This window comes from Aquarana catesbeiana, linkage group LG01 (assembly GCF_042186555.1).
Source record: "Aquarana catesbeiana isolate 2022-GZ linkage group LG01, ASM4218655v1, whole genome shotgun sequence".
NCBI lineage: Eukaryota > Metazoa > Chordata > Amphibia > Anura > Ranidae > Aquarana > Aquarana catesbeiana.
Genome location: NC_133324.1, coordinates 573,001,257 through 573,021,065, shown reverse-complemented (window position 1 = coordinate 573,021,065; position 19,809 = coordinate 573,001,257). Strand labels below are relative to the sequence as shown.

General features: G+C 42.7%; 1 protein-coding gene across 1 annotated transcript in view; it reads left to right on the top strand.

Moving 5' to 3' along the window:
- LOC141106590 (neuronal acetylcholine receptor subunit alpha-7-like) overlaps nt 1–19,809 on the top strand; it is a 251,043-nt gene that overhangs the window by 52,237 nt on the left and 178,997 nt on the right. Inside the window, exon 2 of the mRNA XM_073597494.1 lies at nt 14,697–14,836. Within this exon, the coding sequence (XP_073453595.1) occupies nt 14,697–14,836 (140 nt within the window). The remainder of the gene's footprint in view (nt 1–14,696; nt 14,837–19,809) is intronic.

Here is a 19,809-nt window from a genome sequence, read left to right as displayed (position 1 = left end):
GATGAGCTTCGCGTTCGAGTCGAACCCATGTTCGACACGAACATCGTCTGTTCGATCGTTCACCGAATTGCGAACGATATGGGCCGTTTGCGCCAAATTTGTGTGGCGTGTCACGGCCCATAATTCACTGCAGCATCGCAGTGCATTGCTGGCTGATGGTTGGCGAAGCATGCACTATGACCCGCATGCTTGGCCAATCACAGCGCCGTCAGTAGAGAGAGCTGTAATTGGCCAAAGCCAGGGTGGCTTTGGCCAATTATGGCTCAGGGGGTTTAGAACACGCCCCACACTATATAAGGCCACCTGCACGATGGCCCTATGTAGTGTGTTCCGGCGTGCTTAGAGAGAGAGAGAGACAGTGTCATTTCATTTGAGTTAGCTAGATTAGGCAGGACGGTCAGTGAGTTAGCTGCACTTACAGTGTATTGTGTATATATATATGCATCCCAGGTGTTGTATATATATATATATATATATATATATATATATATATATATATATATATACACACTGTATTCAGTTTAGCTAGATCCGTTCCTGTTATCTTCCTACTGACAGGCAGGCTTGTCTTGTTACAATATTTAGAGCCACCTGAAGAAAATTGCTGGTGTTCTTTTGATCCTATTAGTACCACAGTCAGGCAGCTAGACTATTTACAGTTAGTGTAGTGCGTCCTCCTCACAGTGTTCAGTTAAAGCTACAAGTTAGTTTAGTGTGACCTCTGCACAGTGTGCAGCTAAAACTACAAGTTAGTGTAGTGCGTCCTCCTCACGGTGTTCAGCTAAAGCTACAAGTTAGTTTAGTGTGACCTCTGCACAGTGTTCAGCTAAAGCTACAAGTTAGGGTAGTGCGTTCTCCTCACAGTGTTCAGCTAAAGCTACAAGTTAGTGTAGTGTGACCTCTGCACAGTGTTCAGCTAAAGCTACAAGTTAGTGTAGTGTGTCCTCTGCACAGTGTTCAGCTAAAGCTGCAAGTTAGTGTAGTGCGTCCTCTAAACAGTGTTCAGCTAAAACTACAAGTTAGTGTAGTGCAACCTCTGCACAGTGTTCAGCTAAAGCTACAAGTTAGTGTAGTGCGTCCTCTGAACAGTGTCCAGCTAAAACTACAAGTTAGTGTAGTGCGACCTCTGCACAGTGTTCAGCTAAAGCTACAAGTTAGTGTAGTACGTCCTCTGAACAGTGTTCAGCTAAAACTACAAGTTAGTGTAGTGCGACCTCTGCACAGTGATCAGCTAAAGCTACAAGTTAGTGTAGTGCATCCTCACAGTGTTCAGCTAAAACTACAAGTTAGTTTAGTGTGACCTCTGCACAGTGTTCAGCTAAAGCTACAAGTTAGGGTAGTGCATCCTGCTCACAGTGTTCAGCTAAAGCTACAAGTTAGTGTAGTGCGTCCTCCTCACAGTGTTCAGCTAAAACTACAAGTTAGTGTAGTGCGACCTCGGCACAGTGTTCAGTTAAAGCTACAAGTTAGTGTAGTGCGTCCTCCTCACAGTGTTCAGCTAAAGCTACAAGTTAGTTTAGTGTGACCTCTGCACAGTGTTCAGCTAAAGCTACAAGTTAGGGTAGTGCGTCCTCCTCACAGTGTTCAGCTAAAGCTACAAGTTAGTTTAGTGTGACCTCTGCACAGTGTTGAGCTAAAACTACAAGTTAGTGTAGTGCACAGTGTTCAGCTAAAGCTACAAGTTAGTCTAGTGCGCCCTCCTCACAGTGTTCAGCTAAAACTACAAGTTAGTGTAGTGCAACCTCTGCACAGTGTTCAGCTAAAGCTACAAGTTAGTGTAATGCGTCCTCTTCTCAGTGTTCAGCTAAAGCTACAAGTTAGTTTAGTGTGACCTCTGCACAGTGTTCAGCTAAAGCTACAAGTTAGGGTAGTGCGTCCTCCTCACAGTGTTCAGCTAAAGCTACAAGTTAGTGTAATGTGTCCTCCTCACAGTGTTCAGCTAAAACTACAAGTTAGGGTAGTGCGACCTCTGCACAGTGTTCAGCTAAAGCTACAAGTTAGTGTAGTGAGTCCTCTGAACAGTGTTCAGCTAAAGCTACAAGTTAGTGTAGTGCATCCTCTGAACAGTGTTCAGCTAAAACTACAAGTTAGTTTTTTGCGAGCTCTTCACAGTGTTCAGCTAAAGCTACCTGTAGAAGATTAGTGGTGTTTTCCTGATCCTATCACTACCGCAGGCAGCTAAATAAGCTACAAGTTAGTTTTTTGCAAGCTCTGCACAGTGTTCAGCTAAAGCTACCTGTAGAAGGTTGGTGGTGTTTTCCTGATCCTATCACTACCGCAGGCAGCTAAATAAGCTACAAGTTATTTTTTTGCGAGCTCTGCACAGTGTTCACCTAAAGCTACCTGTAGAAAGTTGGTGGTGTTTTCCTGATCCTATCACTACCGCAGGCAGCTAAATAAGCTACAAGTTAGTTTTTTGCGAGATCTGCACAGTGTTCACCTAAAGCTACCTGTAGAAGGTTGGTGGTGTTTTCCTGATCCTATCACTACCGCAGGCAGCTAAATAAGCTACAAGTTAGTTTTTTGCGAGCTCTGCACAGTGTTCAGCTAAAACTACAAGTTAGTGTAGTGCGAGCTCTGCAAAGTGTTCAGCTAAAGCTACCTGTAGAAGGTTAGTGGTGTTTTCCTGATCCTATTACTACCGCAGACAGCTAAATAAGCTACAAGTTAGTTTTTTGCAAGCTCTGCACAGTGTTCAGCTAAAGCTACCTGTAGAAGGTTGGTAGTGTTCTCATGCTACAGGCAGGCAGTTGATTTTGCTATATATATATAGATATATAGATATATATATATATATCTATATATCTATATATATATATAGATATATAGATATATATATATATATATATATATCCCAGCTTAGTGCAGCTACAGGCTATTAGTATGTCTGGAAGGTCAACAAGGAGAGACAGACAGTCACAAGCCAATAAAAGAGGGCAAGCAGGCTCTGTGTCTAGAGGCAACAGTGCTGGTCGTGGAGACGGTGCATCCTCATCAGCACGTGGCCGTGGGACACGCTTGGCCTTTTTTTCGGCAGCTGGCTGTGTTGAGCCACAACACGCGGAAGACTTGGTCGAGTGGATGACCAAGCCATCCTCATCCTCCTCATCCTCTCTCACCCATGCTCAGGGTACTTTGTCTGGCAAAGTAGCTGCCAACGCGGCCTCTTCCCTCGGCTCAATGGCATCAGTGACTCCTTCCCTAGCCCCACCATGTCCTCCTGAGGAGTCCCTCGAACTGTTTGACTACAGTGTTGGGTACATGCTCCAGGAGGATGTCCACCGTTTAGAAGGCTCTGATGATGATACTGAGCTAGATGAAGGCAATAACGTGAGCATGGACAGAGGGGGTGCCCAAGAAGGACAGCAATCTGGCAGTCATGCTCCCCCTGCTGCAGCATACTGCCAGGTTTGCTCCAGTGATGAGGAGGGAGGGGATGATGAGGTTACTGACTCAATGTGGGTGCCTGATAGGAGAGAGGAGGAGGAGGCACATCAGCAGCGAGGCAGGATGCCCTCCAGGGGCCAGCCTAAGGGCAGCACACTGACTGCATCACACCCCAAAGCTCCGCATATGCAGGGCGCTGCTATCTCTGCGCGTTATTCCAAAAGTTCTTTGGTGTGGGCCTTTTTTGAGATGAGTGCATCAGATCGCACCGCTGCTATTTGCAACATGTGTCTCAAGCGTATCTCACGTGGCCAAAACATCTCCTGCTTGGGCACCACATGCTTGACCAGACATATGTTGACCTGCCATGCAGTTCGTTGGCAAGCGTATCTAAAAGACCCACACCAAAGAACAAAGAGGACCTCTCCTTGCTCCTCATCAGCTGAGATCTCCAACCCCACTATACCTTCAGTCCTCTCTGAGACCTGCACTGAGAGGAATGAAGGTGTAGAATTAGGTGTGTCACAGCCAAGTACTTGTGGGCAATCTGCTTTCGGTACACCGACATCAGATTGTACCAGGCAAATTTCCCTGCCCCAGCTGCTGCACCGCCAAAAGAAGTTTGCTCCCAGCCATCCACATGCCCAGCGGTTGAATGCTAGCTTGGCAAAATTGCTAGCACTTCAACTGATGCCTTTTCAGTTGGTAGACTCTGCCCCCTTCCGTGAGTTTGTAGAATGTGCGGTTCTTCAGTGGCAGGTACCCAAACGCCACTTTTTCTCACGGAAGGCGATTCTGTCTCTCTACCAGCATGTGGAAGGCAATGTGCATGCCTCGCTGGACAGGGCGGTCAGCGGTAAGCTGCATATTACCGCTGACTCATGGTCCAGCAAGCATGGACAGGGACGTTACCTAAGTTTCACCGCGCATTGGGTGACTCTGCTGGCAGCTGGTAAGGATGCAGGACAAGGTGCAGTAGTGTTGGAGGTTGTTCCGCCACCACACCTCCAAAATGCCACTACTAATGATTGTGACACACCTCTCTCCTCCACCCCTTCTCTTCTTCTTCCTCCATGGCCTCTTCCTGTGCTTTGTCCTCGGAACCAGCAGTGCTCCGTAGCCGTTCAAGGGACTACGCAAGTATGCAGGCCAAAAGATGCCATGTGGTGCTTGAGAGGGCCATCAATGAGTACCTGTGCGACTATGGCACCAGGACAGGGTCAGGGGAGCTTGTTTTTTTTTTCCCCAAGCCAGTGGGCCATGATCAGGGATGCATGCACTGTCCTGTCACCATTTGAGGAGGCCACGAGGATGGTGAGCAGTGACAGTGCATGCATCAGTGACACTGTCCCCCTTGTCCACCTGTTGGAGCACACACTGCGTGGAATAATGGACAGGGCACTTGAGGCAGAACAGAGGCAGGAAGAGGAGGACTTCCTTAGCTCTCAAGGCCCTCTTTATCCAGACAGTGTTCCTGCATGCCCGTCGATCACACAGGAAGAGGACGAGGAGGAGCAGGATTGTGTCAGTATGGAGGTGGAGCCTTACACTCAGCATCAGCAGCAGTCTTTAAGGGATCAGTCCCAAGAAACACATGGACTTGTACGTGGCTGGGAGGAGGTGGCTGCGGACCATGTCGTCCTTAGTGACCCAGAGGACTCCGGACCGAATGCCTCAGCAAACCTACGCTGCATGGCCTCCCTGATCCTGCAAAGCCTGCGTAAGGATCCTCGTATTTGTGGTATCAAGGAGACTGGCTGGCAACCCTCCTTGATCCACGTTACAAGGGTAAGGTTGTGGACCTTATCTTGCCGTCGCAGAGGGAGCAGAGGATGAAACATCTTTGGGAGGCCATGCAGAAAGGTCTGTGCAACGCGTTCCCAGAGACTGGGAGGTTACAAACTCCTGTTTCTGCACAACGTGTTGCTGAGGCTTTGGTCAGTCAAAGAAGGAGTGGTGGAGAAGGTGGCCGTCTGACCGATGCATTCAGACAATTTTTTAGTCCACAGCCCCAAGGTATGATCGGTTCCAGCAACCATCGCCAGCGTCTGTTTTACATGGTGCAGGAATACCTAGGGGCAAGATCTTACTTGGACACCTTTCCCACTGAAAATCCTCTGGGTTACTGGGTCTTGAGGATGGATCACTGGCCAGAGCTTGCACAGTATGCAATTGAGCTACTGGCCTGTCCTGGATCCAGCGTTCTTTAGGAACGCACATTCAGTGCTGCTGGAGGCTTTGTAATCGATCACAGGGTGCGTCTGTCCACCGACTTGGTCGATCGTCTGACCTTCATAAAAATGAATCAGTCTTAGATCACCACCAGCTACCAAGCACCTGATGCTGATGTAACCGAATCATTTTTTTTTAAATCTCAGATCCCTTCAAAGACTGACTATGCTGATGCTGAATGACTATCCTAAGTAATTATCCTCTTCCTCCTCAATGATCACGCTGACAGCTTGTAAGAACATTTTTGGTTCTGGGCGCCGCCACCAGTGCCTAAGAGGGGCGTGTAATTACAATTTTTGATGCAATACTTTGCAGCGAGGCTCGTTCCTGCTTTCCAACTAGAGTATCTGTGAGGGGTTGCAGTGTTGTGGCACCAGCACCAGTGCCTAAGGCCCAATTTTTCAGCCCCTGTTTAATAGGGGCGTGTAATTACAATTTTTGATGCAATACTTTGCAGCAGGGCTCGTTCCTGTCTTCCAACTAGAGTATCTGTGAGGGCTTGCAGTGTTGTGGCACCAGCACCAGTGCCTAAGGCCCAATTTTTCAGCCCCTGTTTAACAGGGGCGTGTAATTACAATTTTTGATGCAATACTTTGCAGCAGGGCTCGTTCCTGTGTTCCAACTAGAGTATCTGTGAGGGGTTGCAGTGTTGTGGCACAAGCACCAGTGCCTAAGGCCCAATTTTTCAGCCCCTGTCTAACAGGGGCGTGTAATTACAATTTTTGATGCAGTACTTTGCAGCAGGGCTCGTTCCTGCATTCCACCTAGAGTATCTGTGAGGGGTTGCAGTGTTGTGGCACCAGCACCAGTGCCTAAGGCCCAATTTTTCAGCCCCTGTTCAACAGGGGCATTTAATTACAATTCTTGATCTAATATTTCACAGCAGGGCCCCTTTCTGCACCAACCATGAGCGAGTGAGGACTTACAGTGTTGTGGCACCAGCACCACCACCAAAGGCCCAATTTTTCTGCCCCTGTTCAACAGGGGCATGTAATTACAATTCTTGATCTAATATTTCACAGCAGGGCCCCTTTCTGCACCAACCATGAGCGAGTGAGGACTTACAGTGTTGTGGCACCAGCACCACCACCAAAGGCCCAATTTTTCTGCCCCTGTTCAACAGGGGCATGTAATTACATTTCTTGATCTAATATTTCACAGCAGGACCCGTTTCTGCACCAACCAAGAGCGAGTGAGGACTTACAGTGTTGTGGCACCAGCACCACCACCACCACCACGAAAGGCCCAATTTTTCTGCCCCTGTTCAACAGGGGCATGTAATTACAATTCTTGATCTAATATTTCACAGCAGGGCCCTGTGAGGGCTTACAGTGTTGTGGCCACAACAACACCTAAGGCCCAAATTTCTGCTGAGTATATAGGGCAGGCCCCTACTTTCAAACATCCAACTTACAAACGACTCCTACTTGCAAACGGATGGAGACAACAGGAAGTGAGATGAAATCTACCCCTAGGAAGGGAAATTCTCTCCTGTAAGAGTTAATATGGGAAAAACATTTCTCCTTTCCACTGATGCTTTATCACCAATCCTTGTTTCACAAAAAAACCCAAATTTTCAAAAAACATTTGTCATTGGGACAAAAAGTGAGGTGAAATCTTCTGAAGAGGAGCACAGGCAGCAAAACAAATGTCACAGGGGTGATAACCCTTCCCTATGTTTTCCAAAAAGCTTAAAATAGATTTTTTGTCTGGAGCTAAACATGTTAAAAATGTACCAGTTCAAAATTACAAACAGATTCTACTTAACAAACCTACAGTCCCTGTCTTGTTTGCACCGCCTGTATACTGCTGTTCAGAGTACAGAGCCTGTATACTGCTGTTTCCTTTTTTAATTTGGGTGCGGGGTTCCCCTTAATATCCATACAAGACCCAAAGGGCCTGGTAATGGACTGGGGGGTACCCATGCCATTTGTCTCACTGATTTTCATCCATATTGCCAGGACCCGACATTACATTAAAGCCGCAAGCAGTTTTGAATTACTTTTTTTCCTTTAAAAATGACTTTTGTGCAGGGACTGTTCTAAGCACAGGAAACACGCGCCACTTTACAGGCATACTATAGACACCCCCAGGTATGATATTTAAAGGAATATTTCACTTTTTTTTTTTTTTTTACTTTAACCATCATTAAAATCACTGCTCCTGAAAAAACGACAGTTTTTAAAAGTTTTTTTGCATTGATACATGTCCCCTGGGGCAGGACCCGGGTCCCCAAACCCTTTTTAGGACAATACCATGCAAATTAGCCTTTAAAATGAGCACTTTTGATTTCAAACGTTCGAGTCCCATAGACGTCAATGGGGTTCTAACGTTCGTGCGAATTTTTGGTCCGTTCGCAGGTTCTGGTGCGAACCGAACCGGGGGGTGTTCGGCTCATCCCTACTCACCATCCCTAAAAATGTTATAGGCCCTGTCAAGGCCTCAGATCAGACCCTAAATATTAAATGCTGTGACCTATTTCAGGTGGCATTTCAATTGTCTATTGGGTCAGTAGGCTCTGTGCTACTTCACATGAACAGCTTTAACTCATAGAGAATAATGGAGAGCCTGTCTTTTTGCAACTGCATACAGTAGTTTAGGACAATCAGCATTTTATTTAAGGTCTGTGCAGGGCCTATATTATTATTGTGATGCATTGATGTGAACAGCTAGAGGATCAATAGCCTTTAAGTTTCTATAATGTATTCCTGCATATAATAATTTTATCATATAGAATCACTGCACTTGGAAGCAGGCTGTGTGTCCTCTTTTTTTATTGCTGCCTATTTAGTCAGGCAGAGCAAAGTAAGGGTACCTTATGATAAATGTAGAGACTTGCAGAAATGATTGGTTATGACTACATGTATCTTGTAATCTCATATTATTCACAATTTTGTAGCTCGCCACTCTGTGACCCAACAATATACCACAACTAGGAGAAAAACAATTTCTAATTCATAATGTTAACATATACAAGTACTACACTTTATTCAAAATATACTTTAAATACTCTATACTCTAAAATATACAGTAAAACCTTGGATATGATATCATATGATTCGTTCCACAACCATTTATTCATAAGTCCTTCAGTCTATAGTCCATATAAAAAGATTATAGCAATGTGATAGGTTGTGTAACCATAAAATGTCCATCCATAAATGGCAGCCTCCACAAGGGGATTAAAAGCAAAATCCAGCAGGAGTTACAGAGTATAAAAGAGAAAAGAGGCGCCTCTAAGTGTAGCAATATGGTTACATTTAATGAAGGTACAACATTTAGCAATTCACATGGTTGATTAATAAAACAGGCACATCTAAGTATGCAGGCATCCGGGGTAAAGCTGTCCACAAGACCATCCTTCGCACCGCCGGCTCTCACCGATGTCAGTCTGCAATTGTGACCGGGAAGAGTACCCTGCAGTAGAGTGATCTGAAATCAAGGCTTATAGCACTCGTGGAGCGCAGCGTGGAAGGGATGACATTGATAACAGTGCGGAGGATGGTCTATGTGGACAGCTTTACCCCAGATGCCTGCATACTTAGATGCGCCTGTTTTAATCATCAACCACGTGAGTAGCTAAATGTTCACCTTCATTAAATGTAACCATATTGCTACACTTAGAGCTCATTTACACTTGCTTCGGCTTCAACACACATTAACGTCTAGTTTACACTTGCTTCAAAACAAGGCTTTGGACACGCTTTGTTAAATCTCTCTGAACGCTAGTCAAAGCCCCTGTCACTAAATAAAATAGTTAGCTTACAGACCTGTTTACACCTTGCTTTTGCTTTATTTTGCTTCGGCTTTGCTTCAAAAATTATACCCTATGTAGCTTTAGTGGTGCTTCAAAGCGTCGTCAAAGCCTCCATAGAAGTCTACGGGAAAGCTTGCTTAAAACCCCACTGAAGCCCCACTAAAGCCTCATCGAAGCCTCACGAAGCCTCACTGAAGCCCCACCAAAGTCCCACCAAAGGATCATCGAAATCCACTAAAGCCTCATTGAAACTCCACCAAAGCCTCATCGAAACCTCATCGAAGCACCAAGCAAAAGCAAGGTGAAAACAGGACTGTAAGCTAACCATTTTATTTAGTGACAGGGGCTTTGACTGGTGTTCAGAGAGCTTTAACAAAGTGTGTCCAAAGCCATGTTTTGAAGCAAGTGTAAACTAGCCCTTAAGGCTCATTTACACTTGCTTCGGCTTCAACACACATTGACGGCTAGTTTACACTTGCTTCAAAACAAGGCTTTGGACAGGCTTTGTTAAAGCTCTCTGAATGCTAGTCAAAGCTAATGTCACTAAATAAAATGGTTAGCTTACAGTCCTGTTTACACCTTGCTTTTGCTTTGCTTTGCTTTGCTTCAAAAAATGATACCCCATGTAGCTTTAGTGGTCCTTCAAAGCGTCTTCAAAGCCTCCATAAGTCTATGGCAAAGCTCACTTGAAGGCCCACTGAAGCCCGACTGAAGCCTCATCGAAACCCCACCGAAGTCTCATCGAAGCCCTACAAAGCCTCACCAAAGCCCCACCAAAGCCCCACTTAAGCCCCATCGAAGCTCCACCAAATCCTCATCAAAGCCCCACCAAAGCCTCAACGAAGCACCAAGCAAAAGCAAGGTGTAAACAGGACTGTAAGCTAACCATTTTATTTAGTGACAGGAGCTTTGACTGGCATCCAGAGAGCTTTAACAAAGCGTGTTCAAAGCCATGTTTTGAAGCAAGTGTAAACTGGCCCTTAGAGGCACCTCTCTTTTCTTTTATACTCAGTTGTGGCATGACGCTACTTGTATATCAAGACATCGCTCGCTTATCAAGTCAAAACACTTTTAGACCAAGTTACTCTCAATCCAAGGTTTTACTGTACATCTTTTTTTTGTACACAGTGGCTGCGCTTGATGGGCACAGTGGCTGCATTTGATGGCACAGTGGCAGCAATTGATGGGCGTAGTAGCTGCCTTTGATGGCACAGTGGCTGCAATTGATGTTTTTTTTTCAGTTTGTTTGTGCCCCCCCAAAGATTTTGAGCACCAGCCACCACTGCTCCCATTTCTCTCAACTTCTCAAGGGTACCTTTTTTCTGTCACAACAGACAGAATGTGGTGGGATACTGTGGGCTGCATGTTGCCTACCACCAATTTAGAGGGAGAATGCAGTCTGCGCCACACCCTACTGTGTAAAGGCATTGCACTCAGGACGGCTGCCCCTACCCCCCAACCTGGCCCTGGAAGTGAGGCACTGTCTGTAATAAAGAGAAGGCACTATGTCCAACAGAGAGGCACGAGGCTCTCCATTAGACATGTGGAATTCGTTTGGTAACGAATCGAAATTCGGCCGAATTTTGCAACTTTTGGACATTCGGATGCATCCGAATGTCCGAATAAAAAAATAACGAATTTCAACTAATATGAAAGAAATTATAGCGAATATAACAAATGAATTTGACATGATTCGGCAATTTGTTAAAGATCTAATGAAACAAAAGGTCAACTCAAAGTAAATCTTACAGTCCAATCAGCTGATTAATTTTGTGCTGGAGGTTGGATTACTGGCAAAGTGCATGCCTGAGAACTGAGTGAGAAGGGTGTTGTATTGTATTTGAGCAGAGGAGAAGAGATATTGTCATTGTGTGTGTTAATAGATTCAATAAACAAACGACTTTCCAAACTACGAATCATTATCACAAATCAATATACATACATAAATATCAAATTTCAACTAATATGAAAGAAATTATAGCGGGTATAACAAATGAATTCGACATGATTCGAGATTCAGTATAACGAATATTGACACTCTACGAATAATAACTAATTATCTGAAAACAAATTAACGTAACATAACGAATATAACAGAACGAAATTATGTATTTTACGAATGACAACGAACCGAAACTAGACAAAATTTCCCGTTGTGCACAAGTCTACTCTCCATGTAATATAAGTGCAGTAAACACTGTGTGTAAAGAAGTGTTACTCATAGTGCATAGTAGAGACTCAGAAGGCAATGTGTGCAAAAGAGAGGGTTAATGCAATACATGTAAAAAAGAAGCATTAGGCAATGTGTGTGGTAGAGAGGCCTGAAAAAATATGTTTAAGGTATACTGTGTAATAGATGAGAGACACAGGCTATGTTCAGCACAATGATGATGTCACAAAGGCATTTGACTCACACAAATAAGATTTATATCCTTTGTGGCTATTGAGGAATATATTTCAATATATTTCAATAAACGTTTTTGTTCCCCAAGTTCAGCTTTAGGTCCCTGCACCATAATAAAGTAAGCATCTTATAAGAAATGTGGGGCTGCTATGGCTGAACACCTCGCTGTCTCCAATACTTTCTTAGTTGCTGACCCAAAATAACTATGCAGATTAGAAAAGTCTTACAGAAATTCTTATATGAGTGTAAATAATAGTAAACTGTTAAATATGCTTCCAAAAAATAACACATTTAACAACCTTAAAGTATATGCTACATCACAGGAAAAATCACTGGTAAAATTCCTATGTAGCACTACACCCAAAGGAGCCATGATATGTTTTTGTGATTTCTCTGAAGATGACACACCTCGCTCACCCAGCACCTACCAACATACCTTGAGGTAGTTTTCAAAAAATGTATTAGCCCAAGTATAGCCTAAAAGAAGAAAGGATTAGCAAGTGTACTTATACAAACAATCAATAAGTCAATAACATTACTCTGGGAGATATGTAGTAGTAGTATTTTGACTTACAGTAATTAACAAACCCTTATTGCATTTATCTAGCAACAGTATAAAAAGACCTAACTTAATATAACAGTCACACTGGCCAGTTAATGATACCAGCAGCCTTGTGGTCCTCTCTCCCAACTGCAGACCCATGCTCCTTGCTTTGTCACATCAGCCAATCATTTCCATGATCGCATCAGACCCAGCCAAGATGGCTGCCCCCTACACTGGAGACACTCCATAGATAAGTATTGCAAAGTGGTTTCCTTAAAGAAGGCTGCTGCACTTCTGCATTAATGAATATTTAGCCTAACCCCTGTCCACACTGCAGAAGGATAATACAATAGCAACAAAGAAATTTCCACAGCAATTATTGGCTACAGTCCAGGTTACAATGGTATCAGCCATTTGCAGTCCCATTTGCAGTCCCTGTACAGTAGGCCTGGAGTGTGGGAGAAAGAAGCAATACAAGGAGCAAATCAGTTCATGTACTTACAAGACGCATGCTGATGGAGGAAGAAAAAGCAGGGTGACCAAGATATAAATTCATCACCGTGCTGCTTCCCCTTTCACTGCCCAATAACAAACTGGGGGCAGATCCAGGATGACCTGGGCTCAGAGGAAGTGGGTGGAATGTTTCTGGTCATCAGACTGAGGAAATGCAGTTGGGACATGGGAGTCAGAGACTCCACCACCGGGCAGATGTAGCCAGCTTGTGGAGGCCCTGGACAGGGCTGGAGAACAGGTAGAGATAGACCAGTACGTAGAAGAGCTGGTTGTAGACATCCTGACTATTATGGTGGAGGAGGCTAGAGCCGGATACAAGAGGCCTTTTAGGCCAGGCAAAAGTGTACCCACGTCAGAGGTTACTGCAGTAATCTTGTCTCAAAAATATTACCTGCAAGGGGCAGTGAGCTAGACACAGACAGCCTAAGGCAAACCATGATCCTCTGAATTAGAAAGGATGACCCCGGGAGAAGAGAGACAGGAGGGTAGATGTCTTACTAAAATGTACTGTGTGCTGCTCTCACGTGTGACTCCTGCGGTTCTTCCACTATATGTGATTGACAAAATGCTGTCAAGTGACCCCGGATAGTATGTCTATGTGATGTGACTCTAATGCCATCTTAAAGTAACATCAGTAAAGTGCAGCAATGCTAACTTTTCTGTGGACATTCCTTCCTTGGGATATAAAGGTCAATGGCTGGGAATCTCATGAGATGTCCCTGGCAAGGAGATGGACACAAGATGGCAAAGGATTAAAACATGCAAGTGGGTTGTTGTTCTAGTAGAAGAGGAAGTGGGGCAGGGACTTGTGCTCTTGGCACTACTACCCAGATAGCAAAGATAGTTTGCATCAAACTTGTTGCAGTGTTGAATTGTAAGTCTTGTTAACTTGTTGCACATTTTCACTGGAAAGTTGTACACTTGCAGAGCACTTGAAGCACAAGTTCTAGTTGACTGTTTTTCAATTTGCAGCAAATTTGCATGGCAAGTTGGCAAGTTGCAGTGGTGAGTCTACAGCAAGAGCTCTAAATGTCACAGTGGTGGAACACACCACTACACCCCCTGTGGTGGAATGACTATTGCACAACATAACTGAACCAGAACTTGCAGCAAACTTGCAGAATGTTTGCAAAGAAAGTTGATCTGGAGTCATGCAATGCGGCCTTGCTGCAATTGTGCAACAAACTTGTAAAGCCTGGCAAGTCTAGCAATAGCTTAGCAAGTCATTTTCAAACTTGCAGCTCAACTGCTTGCTATCTGGGTACTAGCCATTCACAACCCCCCTTACAAGCTAAACTATCATCTAGAATTCTGGTAATCTATCAAATGTACTGAAACCTAGCTTTACCAACCTGCCATTTCCATTATGGTTCCCTTCCTAAGAAATTAATAATATTTTCATAACATTTACATGACCCAAAAATCTGCAGGAAACACAAGATATTCCAACTTCGCTTTCTAAGGGCCTGTGGGTGGTCTTTTATTTGCATCAGACAGAATGCAAAACCTGCTTAAAGAAGGTCCAATTTAGGTCATGAATGGTCTCAAACTTGTGCTAAACTGATGTCATTGGCACATGCCCAAAGCCCATCGACACCGGCCTCATTACTCATGGTAAATGGGGGAGGGCTAAGAACTCTGGGTGTTCGCTAAAATCTCAGGGTTAAAATTCATGATTTCAAATGATGGATTCAGCCCACCAGTGTCCACCATACACTGAAATACTGTATCCCTTTTGGGTAGCATTACCCCTTGAAACAAAGATCAGTAAAAGTATTACGTATATCACATGACACTTTAAATATAGTATAAAACTAAATATTACATAATTTCATCTTAAATTCTTCTTCTCTTAAAAGGTTCCCATCAAGGTGAATACCAAAGGAAACTTTACAGAGAACTTTTAAGGAATTACAATCGCCTCGAAAGACCTGTGATGAATGACTCCCAGCCTTTACTCGTAGAACTACAACTTTCTCTTCTTCAAATAATTGATGTGGTAAGTAAAACTTATATTTTGTAAGTAAGTAATAGAAAACAAGAAAACTGACACAGAAAAGCAATTTCTCCATTGATTGATTTCCATTACAAGAAAATAGCTTTTATTTTATTTTGCTTTGTGCTGTTATTGTGATGCTATCGCTTAGTTAAATTTTGATTTGGTAATTACACTGAATCTTGCAGTCAAACTCATTTACATATTCTTGAACATCTTTATGGAAATATTTTGTAATTGGAGTTGATGAATATTCTCTTGGACTAATGGGCATTAACATAAAATGTAGCTCAAAAAACCCATAGTACAAACATTTCACACATTGAATATGTTTTTCTAAAGCAGCTGCATGTACTGAAGACTCAAGTAGGAAATCAAAGTTTTGTGTTAAAAGTCTCCTGAACTGATATGAACTTTGAAGGTTACACTATTACAATTCTCCTATGTACTATTACAGATACAATTGCAGATATATAAAAAAAGAACAAGCACAATGAACAACTTTCTGCCGTGCCCTTAAAGGAGTTTACTGTTTTTCTGTAAAATTGGCCACTGCTTCAAATTGTGTAGTGATTCTGTAGATCTGTATCTCTTCTATTAATCTGAGCCTACCTGCTCTTATTTCCCAGCACACTTACCAGCCAGCCTGCAAAACAACCAAATTGGGACTGACAATTTACAGTAAAAACTGAGGCTTTTGTTTGCACACATTTGCAATTATATGAGTAAGCTGCAGTGCCCACGTCAAGGCTCCTCTGTATATACTGCTGTCCTAACTCTATAATTCTCCCAAGTAGGATCACATATAACAGTGGATAGATTAAGGGCCTGTCTGCCTGGAGGGAGCCCATCCCACTTGAAGACACAGGACGCACATGACACCCAGCAAGAGCACAATGGCGCAAAGGCATCCAGTGCATCCCCACACCCAATTAAACCAACTGTACAAAAAAGTGGCAACCACCCCGCCCTATAACTAGCCTTTGCCATTAGGTGCACATGGAAGGGCAACGCACATCACAAACAGAAGAACTAAAACTAGGCTAGTTATAGGTTGGGGAGGTTGCCACTTTTTTGTAAAGTTATTTGAATTGGGTGCGGGGACACATTAGATGCCTTTGCGGCCATTGGGATCTTGCTGGGTGTCACGTACGTCCTTGTGTCTTTAAGCAGGGTGGGCTCCCTCCAGGCACGCCTGCCCTTAATCTATCCACTGCTATATGTGCTCCTACTTAGGATACTCTGAAAATTATAGAGTTAGGACCGCAGTATATACAGAGGAGCCCTGACGTGGGTACTGCAGCTTACATATACTTGCAAATGTGTTCAAATAAAATCCTGTTTTGAATGTAAATTGTTAAACAGGGAAAATGTGGTTGTTTTGCAGGCTGGCTGTTAAGTGTGCTGGGAAATCTTTTGTTTGTTTGTGATGTGTGTTGCCCTTCCATATGCACCTTACTGCAAAGGCCAGTTATAGGTTGGGGTGGTTGCCACTTTTTTGAACCTGTTCTGATATCCAAGGCCAAGGTAGATGAATACAAATTCTAGTGATCAAACTGACAAAGTAGAATTGTACAGCAACACAGTCACATTGGGGGAGATTTACTAAAAACAATTAGACTGTTCACTTTACATTGGAATTTTCCCTAAGCCTAGGGAAAGAGGTGAAGTTCTGCTAACTTCCATCATGCAATCATGTGTCATGCTACTCCCGCAGGAGCCGCTGGTTTGGATGAGTACTCTGTTCTTTGCCTCAACCTTCTTAAGAACTTCAGCCCCTTTGACACACTAGGTGGAGTGTACAAAGCATTCAGTATCACAGAAAACCACTGAAAATAAGGATGGTCATACATTATACAACTTTCTCATTCAATTTCCGTTACTTGTAGTGCAATGGCCTGCCTGATTGCATACCAATTGAAAGTGTTTAGGTTTGACCTCATATTATATGGTTTTGGTAAATCTAAAGGAAAATTGTACAAGAGAATTGTATAAAGTATGGCCACCCTTACACTTAGTACCCAGTAGTGGTGCTATATCAAAGAAAACAGGCACCAAACCAGGTAGTAAAGGCAAACTTAATATATTGTCACCCAAAATGTTTGGTAGTTAGGCAAGCATAAAATGAATCAACAATGGAAAGAACACAATATAGCATACAGGCTGATTCAAATCCCATGATACTCAGCATTTTGCATATAATTCCATAGGCTCTTCTGGCTATAGTGTCAAAAAACAAAAATTAAAAATATAAATTAACCACAATAAATGTCCAAATGAGCCTAAACGGCAATAACACCCGTGATTAAAAAGTCCAACCATACATGGTATCACTTTTCAAATCTCCAAAGTACCCCAACGTGGCTCCTAACATTCAGAACTCTCCTCATGCCATTTGGGGATCATGGTTGAATGTGCATAGCAGGGAAAGAAATGAACGCTCCATAGTGTAAAATCTTCTTGTTTATTAAATAGTAAAATATAATACACTCACATGAGAAGCAGGAAGACAAGCCTTTAAGTCGGAGCGACACGCTGACGTCACCTCGTATTGCTATTGATCGTTCCAGCAGGACGGGTTGGTCTGTGTGCTACCGGCCGGCGCACTAGACTTAAAGGCTTGTCTTCCTGCTTCTCATGTGAGTGTATTATATTTTACTATTTAATAAACAAGAAGATTTTACACTATGGAGCGTTCATTTCTTTCCCTGCTATGTACATTCAACCATGATGCCCAAATGGCATGAGGAGAGTTCTGAATGTTAGGAGCCGCGTTGGGGTACTTTGGAGATCGCAGCATCATCCCCACTCTATTGAGAACAGCTGATCCACTTGATGTGTCCTGCAAGGCTTTTCTATATACAGGCTCCCCGTGATCCTATGTAGTGGAGGATCATGGGCTTTTGGTAAGCAGTAACCCCTTACTTACAGGTGGTGGATTTCCTCACAAGTTTTTTCTACTATTTGAAAAGTGATACCATGTATGGTTGGACTTTTAATCACGGGTGTTATTGCCGTTTAGGCTCATTTGGACACTTATTGTGGTTAATTTATATTTTTAATTTTTGTTTTTTGACACTGTCACAAGATTACTGTTTTTGACATTCCCACACACTAAGGTGGGGTTGTCTAACATTGATTGTCTACATCCTGTATTTATTTTGTTTTATTTTCTTAGTATTTTATTCACCAGGTATATGACCATTCATTCTTTTGATTGGTATATGAGAACACATTTATTTCACTTTTATGCTTAGCGCGATTCTAGGTTTTTTAATTTTTGTGCACTGTATTTATGTTATGCAGGAGAATTGCTGCTAATTTTTCACTTGTTTAATCATTTGTCAATTTTGAATGGGTTTAAGCTTTATTGTTTTACCTAGCACAGTTTGTTTTTTTCTTTTTCCTCTTCTGGCTATAGTTCTCCCTCTGTTGGCTGGAGGTGATAATGCAACAGCATAACAGCAGACAGTAAATGTAAACTGATTGTGAAGAGGGAAATGTCTCCTTCTTCTCCATGCTTCTGTAGTGCAGCACCTGGCTACGCATGTGCAAGAAAAATACAGATTTTTTTTTCCTTCCACAGAGGCTCCTTTGAACAGCAGCAATGTCAGTCTGGGGAGAGGGGAGTGTTAGATGGACTAGCAGATTTAAATGCACTGACAAATTAAAGCCAAACTCCATCTAACATTTTTTTTTAATAAGCATCTACCTTTTGGGATAAAGGTTTTACATAAATAATTAAAAGCTGATCATTGTAAGCACCCCTGTCAGTAGTAAATGGTTTGTTTCAACTCTCTGACTGCTACACCTGCAGCACAACTTGTTCTGCTTGTTATAATTGGCCAGATCACCAGGTTAAAATAAAGGAAAGAAAGCCTAACAAAAGAAAACAAATGTAGCCACCACATTTAAGAATCAGTAAGCTGCAATATAATAAATGTTTTCTTTTGGGTTTAATATTTCTTTAAGGTTATCTTTTAGATACACATTTTTCTGATAGATAAAAATGTAATTTGACAATCCATAGTTAGTTTTTATCTGTAGTCGACTTGAATGTTGTATGACATTGAAATGGAAACATCCTACTTGGTCAGTTAAGCTGTAGAATTTGTACATTCATTTATCAGCTTGAGGTGCTTAAGAAATACAAGAGCATTTTCATTTGTAAATTTACCCGTTTAACCTTGTGACACATAAAGGTCTTATTTAATCAACTGTATCCTTCAACAACGATTTTCAGTAGAAGTGATTTTGAAGTATAAAGCTATCCATTGATGTTAGATCTAAATCAGGCAATGCAACAGCTTCAAGACCACTTTGTAGATATCAGATTGTAGTGCACATATAAAGTATGTGTATAAAGCTGTGAAGGGATACAACATGAAAAAATACTAGGGGTTCATTGGCTGCAACTTTGGACCGATCTAATAATTATTCTTCCTATGCAATCATACCATGCATTGTCTTGAACAAAAAACAGTTTGTGGCTTGTGCAGTGGATGCCTGCAATGTCGATTTGTGTATGCAGAATGTTTGTCTTCTGAGGGTTTTGTACAGGTATCATTTATACATATGGCCTAATAACTCATTATGCACAGCCAGAGACTGTAGCACCTTAATGTTTAATTAAAGGCAAAACTTTTTTTTGGTGGAGTGGAGATGGATTAAAACCCCTATAAGGTAGTATTTATTGCTGTTTGTGCCCCCATTAGGGAGATTCACCGTCTTTATTTGTCATGTTAACCTTTATCCTTTCAAAGGGAAAGCAAAAGAAAATCTTAAATTTTGGGTTGTCCTCCAAAAAGTAAGAGAGGGTAAATCTTCCAATTGTGACACTAATTCTTGTGACACACCAGGATGTCCCCATTCTGGAGAGAGTTCCTCTCACTTACTGTTTTGGCTCTGCGACAGAAAGTGAACAGAAATCTCCCCAATAGGATGCAGATGGAAAAAAACTGACTGGCGTTATAACA